Source organism: Cygnus atratus, chromosome 14 (assembly GCF_013377495.2).
Source record: "Cygnus atratus isolate AKBS03 ecotype Queensland, Australia chromosome 14, CAtr_DNAZoo_HiC_assembly, whole genome shotgun sequence".
NCBI classification, from domain to species: Eukaryota; Metazoa; Chordata; class Aves; order Anseriformes; family Anatidae; genus Cygnus; species Cygnus atratus.
In genome coordinates, this window is record NC_066375.1 from 12,213,545 (window position 1) to 12,226,216 (window position 12,672).

The following is a 12,672-nucleotide window of genomic DNA, read 5'->3' on the forward strand; positions in this document are numbered from 1 at the left end:
GATCTCTGTGTGTCCATTTGAAAGTTTAGATTTGTAGAAGAATTTGTTTGAAGAATTTGTTTGAAGAATTTGCCAGTTATGAATATTCACAAAAAGCGAGTAGTTCCATTCAGACTCTTTGACAACAAACACAAAATTAGCCAGATATACATGTTTTTCAGCTTATTTAACACACACTAACAATTTTTTTCTGGGCTTATGTTTCTACAGCCAAAACACCCCAATCCTGACTGGCGCTACTCTGCATCCCTAAGGGCAGGAATGCAAAGGTATGTAGTATGCTTCTGGGCAAAGGGGAATTCTGTCTTTGGCCTCTGTGAAAAGGACAAAGCTGTCTGGATTCTCTGATGTGCCAGACTGATGATATCTGTATGCTGAGATGGAAAGAAGGTTCTGCTGCTGTCACTTTCAATCTCCAGGTGTTACGAATTTGATCTGACTACATATTCTGCTATTACTGTACTACCGCAGAGCTGTGCTTTTGTTGTGTTTGCCTCCTTCCTTTTTTATGTTGACTGTCAAGGCATAATTGCTCCAATTATTGAATTATTTAATTGTGATTCTACACTTTTTGTGTACTTTAAAGCTCCCTGTTATCATTAATGTTGATATGCTTCAATAGACTGTCTGCAGCATTGATACGTTTTCCATCTTGCTGTCTCTCGTTACCATAGAAGTATTCAGCTCCTACAGCCCGTTTATTAACCACGTGGTAAAATCAAGGTTATTACCACAGTTTAAAGGACGTTTTAAAGATAAGAAACAGATTTTCAGTTAAGGCAAAGTGAAGCTGGGTCCAAATTTCTTTTGATTGAAATTCCTCCGGTGAGCAGTCTCTGCTGTAATTTGCTACTCAGTACATCTGGAAAGAATTATAATGAAGCCTTCTTTTTGTAGAGCTTAGATAAAATATACTTGCTTCTATTTCATGAACTGATTAGAAAACTGGTCTTATATTAAGGTGTAATCTGACATGATTAATAATGCTACCTTACAGACTGAGATGCAAATATAAGGCTGTGATAATTCCTAGTGATACTGCAGATGCAGGAATTTATACTTTTTCCAAAGCTGTTGATGCAGTGGGGCTGTGGCCATCACCTTTTATCTATTATCCACAGTATTGTAGTCTTAAGGGAGAAGTCCAAAACTCAGATTCTGACTGTCCATCCCTGAGACTGTGCTTCATGTTGATGACGGCAGTCAGGCTGCTGTGTTCTTGCTGTTTATCTGGTGGTGGTTTTTTTGGATCTCCAATTGCTTTCTGCAAAAGGAATGAACAGTCTGGGAAGAAGGATCCTGAAACAGGATTTTTCTCACCTACCTAAGTATCTCATTTACAGGTCCATGGATCCAGGTGTGCTCTTGTGTATTCCCAATCTGACCCTGTGGATCCACATTCCTTTTTATACCGAGTTCAAGATTTTGTCTGAAGATACTTGAAAGATAAATGAAGAGTCAGAGCTCATATAAAGCAATTTGTCCCACATGCAGGGGAGCTAATGAAGCCTTTCTGAGAAACTGTGTGTGTTCCTCTGTTCTCTCACATCAGCGGCCCCATTCTTCTCTGAAATCTCAGTATCTAAGCCTGTGCGACCTACCCAACTGATGATTTTCATAAAATGCTCGTTTTTTTATAAAACACGTAGAAATTTGGTAACCATATGACCTTTGGCATTTGTCCCATTTAGTTGAAATTGCCCATCGAGGTCAGTTGGAAGTGTAGAATGGAGCTGAGAGGCAGGTGAGCAGAGACAGGTTCACAGTCACAGAAATGTGTTTTTCTAATGAATCATACACAGATAAGGGCCTAGTTTTGCATTAAAAGTAGGAGAGTTTTCATTTCCTTCCATATAAGGTGCTGGCTAATATGCAGCACTGATGCTTTCAAAGCCAAGTGCTCACCATGGTAAGATTTAATGTGATGCAGTTTCTACATTTGTATTATTTCTCCTTCTGAATTGTTCACAAGAGTAGTGTACTTACAGAAGCTCAGAATTAATTCAACCAACTTTTTATTGTTTGCTTTAATGTTAATACATTATAACAGCAAAGAAGGTACAACCTCCTTGTTAGCAACTTCCAGCCATTGAAAGCAAAGTGTCCTGGAGGTATGGTTGTTTTTTAAATTATGCCACAACTGTGTTTTTTGATTATTTGTAGCAAGTCAGAATAGCTAGTTCTCCAGTGCTCCAGTAGAATTTGTTAGTGTGATGCAGTACTACAGCAGCACTTGCACAGTGACAAAAAGTTAGGACCTTTGAAGAGTAGCAGGAAAGGAGAATGTTATAAAGCCAGAGGTGTACTGTATAATCTAACCATGCTATATGCTTATTCAGTGCTGTGCATGTGGAGGAGGCAGGAATCTTACGTGGAGGGCCAGGAGGGCCTGACCAGCAGTGGCCAACAGTCTCCAGTGCTACTCCCGGTAAGTGTAAAAGTCCAAAATATATGTGGGGAATTAATGTTAAGTGAAATAGACTTCTTAGTCTTGTTTTTTCTGTTGTTTTGTGTCTCAGAGTGAAGTTCATGTAAATTACTTTTTGGAGTCTAAATAGAGTGGAGTAATTAAGCCAAAAAAAAGTCTTTTTCTTTACTGCCTTATATGAGCTCTGGTGATGAGAGTCTTTGATCCCAGCTCTCACCCTATCTGTGGAGGTTATTGGTTTGTGTGACCAAAGGTTTCACTTCTGATGTTTGAATTCAGATTCAAAATACCCATGATTAGGTCTAGAGCTGATTGATGTGTCCTCCATTTCAAAAGAACAGCAAAACTGGGTTAGGATTTTATCAATTTTGCCCCATTATTTTTACAAACCCAAGTCTGTTTGAATGCCTCTTCTTATTTTCTGCAGTTAAATTGAATGGTTTTTTGTTTGTTTCTTTGTCTGTTTGTTTTTCAAATTCTTCTTGTACCCATTGAGGCAAATTGAACTCACATTTGTGCTTAAATATAAAAATAAAATGTAAAGAACAATGCATTGAACAGAGTCCTACCACCACAAGCAGTTCTACAAGGAGTCTGCAGAGATGCATCGTGAGCTGATTCCTTATATACACTTGCCCCAGCATTCATCGTGTAAGTGTAAGCATGGGACACCTTAGCCCATTGCTACAAGACGATAAAGCAGCTATTTCTTTCTTATCACCTAGGGAAACTTCATTCCCTTCATTCTGTCTCTGGCATTCTTGCTCCCAGCCAGTTTAACCCTTTCTGCAATCAGGCCTTCTTGCTCTCCGTGCTAGGTCAATCCTTGGTCATGAATCACCATTGCTGAGCAGTTACAATTTGAATTTCCCTTTCATTTCCTAGCTGTTTTCATTGACTAATACATAAAATTATAATTTTCTTGTCAAAATAAATGACCGAAAATACATGTTAGGATGTAACTTCATTTATTCAGGCACTGACTGATGACTTTACAGCAGTCAATGAGAGTCTAGATTGAGTTAGAAAAAATATTACCTATATCTTTGCAGTGCAGGCAATAAAATATTCTCACTTTTTATGTAGGAACAGGAATAATATAGGGATGTACCAGAGCAGCCAGTCAGTGGTGTGAGCAGTGGTTTCAATCATATCCAAAATAAGCTGTCAACTTAGACTTCAAAATAAGCTTCAACTGTGAGCTTTGTATGAAAGCTTTGTGATCATTTTGAATCCTCCAGAAATTTAAACAAGGAATGATGCACCTATCACAGACCAGGTCAAATGCTCAGAAGTGGGTTCTCCAGGAGGAAAGATGTGAGAGCTGTTTTGTTGTTGTTTTTTATTTATTTATTTTCACTGCAAAACTTTCCCTTTGGCTTAAATGTGATTTTTACCTGGATAAAAGACTGAAGAGCAACTTCAGGATTTGTATTCATATCTACAACATATCCATGCACTAATGATGTCTAGCAAAATCTGTATTGGTATTGCAGAAGGCCTATCTGCAAAAATAGGTTCGGAAATCAGATATAATGGGCCCCTAGGCTATAGTTATCTGGTTATCCTGTGGTTTTCCATCTGTTACAGGTATTGCAGGAAAACACGGCTTGTTCATGTTAAGCAGGGTGTGTAACTGTTTAGTTTACAATCAGAAATGTCACCACAAGTACACTCCAACCTTTACAGAGGGTTTCCTCAGGCCATCAGCTGCACTAGTCATCCTTCACTTAATGCTTATTGCATTACCTTATTCCAAGGTCAATATGGATGCAAAAAATCACCCAGATGTTTGCTTGCTGTTAATCAAGATTTCTAATGCAAATTTTCTGGATGTAAATACAAAAGTAGAATGGTCCTACCTTCTGAGGAGGTCTGTTGGTATTTTGGTCACAGTGACCTGTCCACTAACTGCCCCCTGGTTTTCTTTTGTGGTCTTACTGTTTTAGACTCACTTTGGGAACCTGAATATCTCTTAGTCTGAGGAGTAGCACTAACCCTTGGCTCCTGGTGTTCTTTCCCACATAATAAGGCACTCGTACAATGAATGTACACATGTCACACATGCGTTCATAAGTGTCAGTGGCTGTGAAGAATGGAAAAAAACTGTAAGGCAAGCGAGGGAAGAAGCTGGCAGGAGGCACTGTGGGGCTGGGCAGCAGGAGAGGTGGCAGTCCAAGTGCAAAGGCTATTTACAGTGGTCCTTGGACTGGCATCATAAATCATTGTTTCTCTGTGTTTTTTATTTCTAAGTAATGTGTCCAAACAAATTGTAAGAAATACCATCATCCCCTGGAAATATTTTTGCCATACAGAAAAACATGACTAATTAAAATGGCTTTATAGAGTATCCACACAAATTACAGCTCCCTTTTTATCCAGTTTTTGTGAATCAGGTTCCTTGTGAAAGAATATCTTTTCCTGCACAACAAAGACTCTCTTCGTTTGTCTTTGTCTGTTCCCAAGAGATTACTGACCCTGACATAATAATAATTAGCCCTTTTTTAGCAAGTTTAAAGTAGTATCCTTCTCTACTCTTCGTAAGCAAAAACTACAAGTATCCCTGGTCCTTCATAGCAAACAGATGATTCATAGGGAAAGCTCACTTAGGATTAATAAAAATTACTAAGTTAATTCATAGTTTGAGTACACGATCATGCATCACATTTTCAACAATTTACTACACTGTTTTAGAATCCCATCTGCAGTTTCCCACAAATACTTCTTTCAATACTCTTTTTTTTTTTTTTTACTGCTTAGGTTCAAGACTTGTGATATTTTTCATCAGGTTAACATACACAACAGATGCGAAGATGTAACTCATTCTGATCAATTACACTTGATTGAGCCAACAAATAAATTTGCTCCTGAAACATCATTTGAATAAGTGGAGTATACCTGTGTCCAGATAAGCTGCTAGATAAGCTATTATCTCTCTTATCATCAGCATATAGTGGCAGCTGCAGGTCTTGGCTTCTAATTACTATAAACCACTTCCAAGCCTGTTCTGTGAATACATGCTCCATGCAGTTGTTTTAGTCAATTGATTAATCTCAATCAGGTTGTCACTAAACCATTAATTATTTAACAATCCACAATAGTCATGGATAAGATGCCTCACAGACACACTTCAAGAGAGTTAATCAATGAGAGCATTCAAAGATGATGTCATTGAAATGCTTTAAGAAGGATGAAAAAGTCAAGTGTTAAATCAGTAAATCCTTAATTCCCAAGACATCGTTGCACTCAAACATCACATGATCTTTCAGCAAATATGTTATTCAAACAAAACCAGGTCCTCATTTGCATGGACAGCACACTTATTGACTTTATGGCATATTACACTCATGCAGGGGATAGCAAATCTTGATTTAGTATTTTTTAATTGTCTTTACATTTTCTTATGCATTAATCCAGTGGTTTGTAGGTTTGTGGTCAGGATCCTTCCCAATGAGGTGGGACAAGAAGGTTCAAAATCTCCCTAGGTGAAAGATAGCATTGGGTTTAGCTCCTTGTGGCATCTCATTTGGCCCCCACAAGCAACACAGTAAGCCTATGAAACAGAGACAGATTTCTGTCTTCTGTTCTATGTCCTTTGACAGATTTGGCAATTATATCAGACTTTTTACAGGTGGTCACTAATCTGAGTGAACTTTATTTTCTGGATGCCTAGCTCTGAATAACTGGAGCCTGATGTCTGGATATGATGGAAGCTTGTAATATAAAGTAAGGTGAACAGGAACTTTGCTCTAAAGATGTAACATTGCAGATTTCTGAAGAAGTCAGACCTATGCATAATTCAGAGCTCAGACTTAATGGGTGTAGACAAATCTGTGTGTATTTCTCTGTGCTCCATACTCTAATCTCTAAAACAGAATTGGTAATACGAGTTGCTTTACAAAAACAGTCTAAAGATGCATTAATAGCACATATAAGACTCAGGAGAATGATAAGGTTTTGCAATGAAAAATAGGAGGAATTTTAAATCCTCTGTTCAGTGTGGGCTTTGTATATGTGCAGTAAATAAGACACTGGACCACACACTGCATATATTGGGGAGAGGAGGGAGGAAGACTTCCAATCAGAGAATGGTGTGAACAGAAGACAAATGGACCTCGTGGAAGAAAAAAAATAAAAAAGAAAAGCAACTGAAATTTGTAAGCATGGAGCTGAAGACTGTGAGTCTTACTGGAATCTCTGAAGTCCATGACAAACAGCCCACTGACTTTTCAAGGAAGTTATGGTTTTGGTGTCTGTCCTTATGAGTATGTGCTAGGGAGTAAATTAAGTTGCATAAGCAAATGCAATCTTAAGATTTGTCAATTTTATGCTTCTGATTTTGCAGTGGACATATGCTTCTAATTTCTGTCATTTTTGTTTCCTTTTCTAAGGTAATAAGCTGGGCAAGGGGGTGGTAGCCTTGTTTTTTAAAGTACTCTTATGAAGAAAAAAAAAGAATTTATATTGCATTGGAATCTACTGACCTCAACATGGCAGTCTTCCATGCTTGGTGCATGTGTTTATTCCTTGAACTGGCCAAGTAAACAGCAGTAGTGGTACTGGCTGCTGTTCCTTGACAGAAATAAAAAGGAGAGTGAGAAAGGTTAGCTGTGGGTTTCACAGCTACTTTAAAAGGCAGTGGAATATTATAACCAAGAAAATCAGAGTTCAAGTCTGGGTATGGAGACGACTGTATAATACATACATATGTATATACATAGATACATATGTGTGCATGTGTATATATAAAGTCTTCATATAAAGATACGTAACTCCTTGTGTTCCAACACCCCAAGCCTGATTCTTTCAACATTTGTCATCTGAAGATTGTCTCTCTCATAGTTTTCCTCTCTCTGTTGTTTTTCCTGAGGTTCCTTACATCTTGCCCGACTCAATCTTTTCCACTTTTTCCATGCTGGTTAGGGATCTTCCATGCCCATGAATGCTCAGACTGTCCTGAGGGACTCGGTGTGCTCTTAGGTTTTATGTTGGGAGCTGCAGCTGTTCTAGAATAGATTTCTGTTTCTCCCAGAGGATGGTTCATGTTCTAACCAGATGGAATGTAGAAGTCTGCAGATTAAGCATGGGTTGTAGAATAAGTGATGAAATCTGATAATTAAATGAGAAGTAATTATAAATAAGGCAAATAAGCAAAATGATAGGAAAAGTAAAGTCAGACTTACTAGGATGTTTTGTAGTGCTGGTTTGGGTTAGAGAACAGTGTTATGGAGGAATGACTGGGCAAGTTGTTAAAGGGAAAGGGGATGTTTAGGTGGATTCTAAGAAAAATTACCAAGAACAGTGGTGATAGAGTGAATACCTTGATGGGAGAAGGAAATGTTACAGTTGCCTGGTGTAAGTTGTGGCATACACAATTCTGTGTTTCAAGAAGATGAATTCTAGTTGAACAAGAACATTCTTTCAGGAGGAGACACTTACTTGCAGTGGAACTATATGAGAAGGGCAGGAAAGGAGGCGTTCAAGGCTAGGCTGGATGTGGCTCTGGGCAGCCTGCTCTATTGTTTGGCAACCCCACCCAGGGCAGGCTGGTTGAAATTAGATGATCTTTAAGGTCCTTTTCAACCCAGGCTATTCTATGATTCTATGAATGAGAGCTGGGGCATGAAGTGTAAGCAGGAGAGGTCTGAGAAGGGAAATCTAAGGGCATGGGATCGGGGGGAAAACGGGGAAAAAATCAAGAATAGGAAGGTGAGCACAGAGGATCTGGGGGAGGTAAAAAGTTGGAAAAACAGGGGGCAGATAGCATTGGGAATGGGGCAGAGTAGACCCTTAAGTGAGTACTGAGAATAGGTCACTGGAAAAAAGATTGGCATGCTGAGACTGGGTAATAAATTCTAGTGAAGGGGCTGGAAAGCCACACTTTCTGAACTGAGTTATATTCTTCTTTTCATGGCGTAATCATTTGATCTCTCTGCATCTTAGCATCACTGCAGAAAGGAATTACTATTTTTTTTCCTGTTTGACCCCCTCACTGCTATGACACTGTTCTTGAAATTCAGCAGGCATAACTCTCCAGTAAAAGCTCACAGGAGGCCACAAAACTGTTGCAAGGCTCTTGGCTTCTGAAGTATTTTTCTAAAAATTCAGTTTAAAGATCCTAATAACAACTCTGACTGCTATGAGACCTCAGCTGTAATGTATTTCATATGATACAGCTTTGCATCATGGTCACAAATGGAGAACAATTTCTTCCTAAATGTCAATGAGTTTCTGTTCACTTTCATCAAATGACCTTCCTTACCTTCCATACCTACAGAGAAAGGGGCTAATTGAGATTCCTCAACCAGTTAAGTAGACACTGCAAAGAATGTGCAGGGCCTAAAAGTATTGCTTCTCAGAGACTGATAAAGGTTAATTTACAAATAACATGGTATGGCTTAGCTTTAGCAGCTCGTTGATTAAAGCTATAAAAGATAATAACTAATTAGCAACCCAGAATACATAACTGGGATCTGGATTTTTTTTTGCAGAATGTTGCAGCTGTTTAAAATGGAAGGAGCTAGAAGATGCAGCTGTGCACATCTGTATCCTATATATGATTTTCATTAATAACCCATTTTCCATCTAATTTCATAATTGCAAATTTCAAATCCAGAAATACCTATGTATCAAAATACCAGCTCTTAGAACCATTTCTTTGTTTTTTAAGGAAAACTGTCTGTGTGATAATGTGTAATATCTAAAGAAGTCAGTAGAGAAGATACAGAATAACCAAGTCATTCATGTTTTTCTTGAAAATTTGCCTTTAAATCAGTGATTTGATAAATCCCAAAAATGAAAGTCGTAGGAAGTTTAACCAGTTCTTAACCCTACATGGTAAAGTATTATAGAGATTCGGTTCACAACCTATTGTAATCATGGAAAAATCATCCCCCTAAACCATACTAAAATCATTATTCTAAAACTGTGTTATCCCTGCCAGCTCAGTAGAGTTCAGGGAAGGAAATTGTGCAGGCTTTCTCATGTAGATGTGGAGCAGCAAGCTATACGGAAATAGAAATAATCTGCTAGGACCATATAAGGCTAAATCCCTTTCTTTTATCTCATGTCAATGACCTTGGTCATTGAATTCTCAAATTAATTCCACCCGTTCTTTGAGCCCTTCAAGGTGATGTACAGTCATCAGTTTTTCCCCTGCACCCAGTGCACTTTACCCCCAGGACACTCCCAGTGTACTTCTTACTCTTTTGCTTTTCACTCTGTTTTCTCCATTTTCACCACTTTCACATCTAGTTTGCCAAGCGTGTTTTTCTCTCTTCCTTATTTCTCTTCAACACTTTCACCTAATGACTTGGGTCTCTTCATACTCATCTCTCCGCTATGTCTCCCTTCCGTACTGTTATTCCAGGTTTTCTGAAATGCAAGTCTCTGACTTGGCCACACATGGCCTTTACAACATTTTGCAGTGAACTAAGAATTTATTGTGGTAAATGCTTCTAATTTCTGACAGCCTGATGGAAGCATAGAATTTCAAAACTGCTTGGTCTGAAGAAAAGCATTTTGAAATCAGAGAAATTTTTTAAAAGAACACATCAGAAAAATGTAAATTTCTGTATGATAGATGCAGCTTGACATGCAGATTATTATTTTTAAAGAGCCAGTGACTGTTCAGAATAGGAACAATTCTGTTCTGCTGAGTGGGCAAAGAGGGAAAGATGTATTTAGCAGAAACTGCAGTCATGACATGGCTAATGTTAAATTTAATTTCCATGATTTTATTATTCTTCTCTTAGCTCCAAAAAAAACATGACTGACCTGAAATTACATATGTGATCCTTATCATGGGGTCCACTACTTTTCAGTGTAAGGTAACTTAGATGAGATGGATGACAGATTTTATAGTGTGCAATACCTTAGTCCTTGAAGACTTGGTGTAAGAAAAAAAGGACTAATTAGAATTTGAAAAAAGCTAATGCTTGAAACTTCAAAGTCATTTGGTCTGTTTGTCTTGGCAAGATTTGACGTATTTGACAAAGACTTAAATTTGTCCATGAAAAATAATGGCCTTGGAAGAGTTTATGCCTTCATAAACTGGAGAATTCTTGATTTCACCTGCTGCAAAGATTTAGGGGAGAGGAATTAATCTTTACCATTAGCCCCAGGCAACACAGAATGGATTTGTGCATCTTGTCATTTAGTCAAGTCCCTGTGCACGTGCAGCTCTTCCATTTAGATCAGGTCCATAGTTCCAGACTGGAACCAGTTGTTGCGTTTCCCAAATTGAAGAGGACCGTGTCCAGCTTCTGATCTCCACATGGAATGATTGTTCCAGACCAGTATTCTTACAGGTCTATGTAAGGATGCTAGCTCCAGCTGAGAAACTACAACACAGGAGACCTACAAAATATCTAAAACCTAAAAAAAAATAGAGTAATAGAAAACAAGAGGGTACTGGTTTTCTGTGATAGAGTAATATGAAGCAGGTGTTTGAAGACAGTGGAGAAAACCTGCTGCAGCTCATGACTTTGTCATTTTAAGGAGTGATAAACTAAGAGATTTTACAGAAGCAGTTACCAGCTGCTCTAGGAAGCAATAGTTTCAAGCCTGCTGTGGGTTGCAGGGTCTGTAAGTAGCCAGCCAGGCTGGGAGCTACATTTAGGCTTGGGATAATAAGTACCAGGAAGCAGGGAGCACAAGGCTGTTGTTAAGTGATGCAGAGCTGGGGAGAAGGCAAATGATGCTGGCATTCAGCAGTGAGACCTGGGCTTGCAGGATGGAGATGCAGAGTCAGATTCCAGGTCAACTGTGAGGTTTCTATCATGGGTTTCATGGGCAGAAATATCAGCACAAGAACTATGGAGTGCTTGCACAGTGAGTCCAAAACATCTAGGAACCATCGCACACTGCAAGCAAACAGTGGGTTTGCTGCACGCTAGTCAAGTAACAACAAGTTTCAGAATTGACATTCAGTGCAGACTCACGTCTTTAACATTAGAGGGCTTGGCTCTGCTCTGGCATTGCCAAGTAGGGTCTAGTTTGCTACAATTTTTATATTTAGGTTCTAGAAGAAAGTTTATTGAGAGTAACTCCTTGGTATACCTAAGTTATCCTTTCCTATAGTATTTTTTGTTTCTTCAAAATGGATGTTCCAGTTGTGCTTGACAAACATTTTTAATTCGACAGCTGCTGCTAGCTCTGTTCTTCATTTTAAGAACAAAGGATCATCCCTAGAAATGTTTGGTTACAGTTAGTTTTCTTATGTCTGTAATGGCCAGCAGCCTGTTAACTCCTTTAAATTAAAGGACAAAAATTCCAGCTAGTTCATCAGCTTTCTCAACTTGATTAATGTACCATCAAGAAGTTTGTCGTACCCAAAATGATGCTGCTACTAAGCAAAAAGGGGGACAACAATTCTTGAAAATTAGATCTACCAGATTGATTCCTAGACATCTGGCAGGAAATTCTTATCTAATTAAAATCATGTCCAATTTTCAGATCTAAGCAACTTTTTCATTTGTCTGACTGTCCATTGCTCCAGGCATGTGCTTCTTTCTGATCCTAGTAATAATATCAGCAATAATACCAAAGCTTCTTGCATGCCTACCGATAAATTCTGTAGCTATGCAGAAGACGTAGATTTTGATTTCCATCACTATTATTTTCCCAGAGGTTTCAATAAATAAAAAGAAAAATCACTGTCTTACAGCTGTACTACCTTGGATTGTCAGAATTTGTAAGCTGAACAAGTGTTTATCTGGTCAGTAGTTGGGGGAATTGATGGTAATCAAATTGCTTCCACATGAGCTTACAGCTGCTTTATTTTGCCACTGTTGTGCCTTCCTATTGCATTTTTTTTAGAAACTATTTTATTTTTTTCCTTTGCTGATGCATTTATTTGCTGTGGTCTCTCTTTCTTTCTTTTTAAACTTTTTTTTTTAAAGGAAAAAATACTAAAATAATTGTTAAATCAATCTGTGATATTAATGATCTCAGAGGAATGTCAACCCTGTTATCTCTTGCATGTGTATACAATTCAATAACTGATTGAAAATAAATGGATAAAATAAGCAAGGCTCTAAGCAATTCAAAGAAATTTTGATCTGTAATGTATTTCTATTGCAAGCAGTTTCAAGAAAAAAAGAAGGTGAGGGAATACATACCACTCTGTGATACTACATCTTCCTCTAATGGATGTCTGCCTGTGTGCAGCACTTTGCTGTGCACAGGGGTCATGAATGTATTTTTCATGTGTTTATTTTTGTAATCTGCACGTCCAAAGAGAT

General features: G+C 38.3%; 1 protein-coding gene across 1 annotated transcript in view; it reads left to right on the forward strand.

The window, feature by feature from the left end:
* LOC118256150 (protocadherin alpha-C2-like) overlaps positions 1-12,672 on the forward strand; it is a 49,861-nt gene that overhangs the window by 11,086 nt on the left and 26,103 nt on the right. The window contains 2 exon segments of the mRNA XM_050713599.1: positions 211-269; positions 2,340-2,428. Of these exon segments, the coding sequence (XP_050569556.1) occupies positions 211-269; positions 2,340-2,428 (148 nt within the window).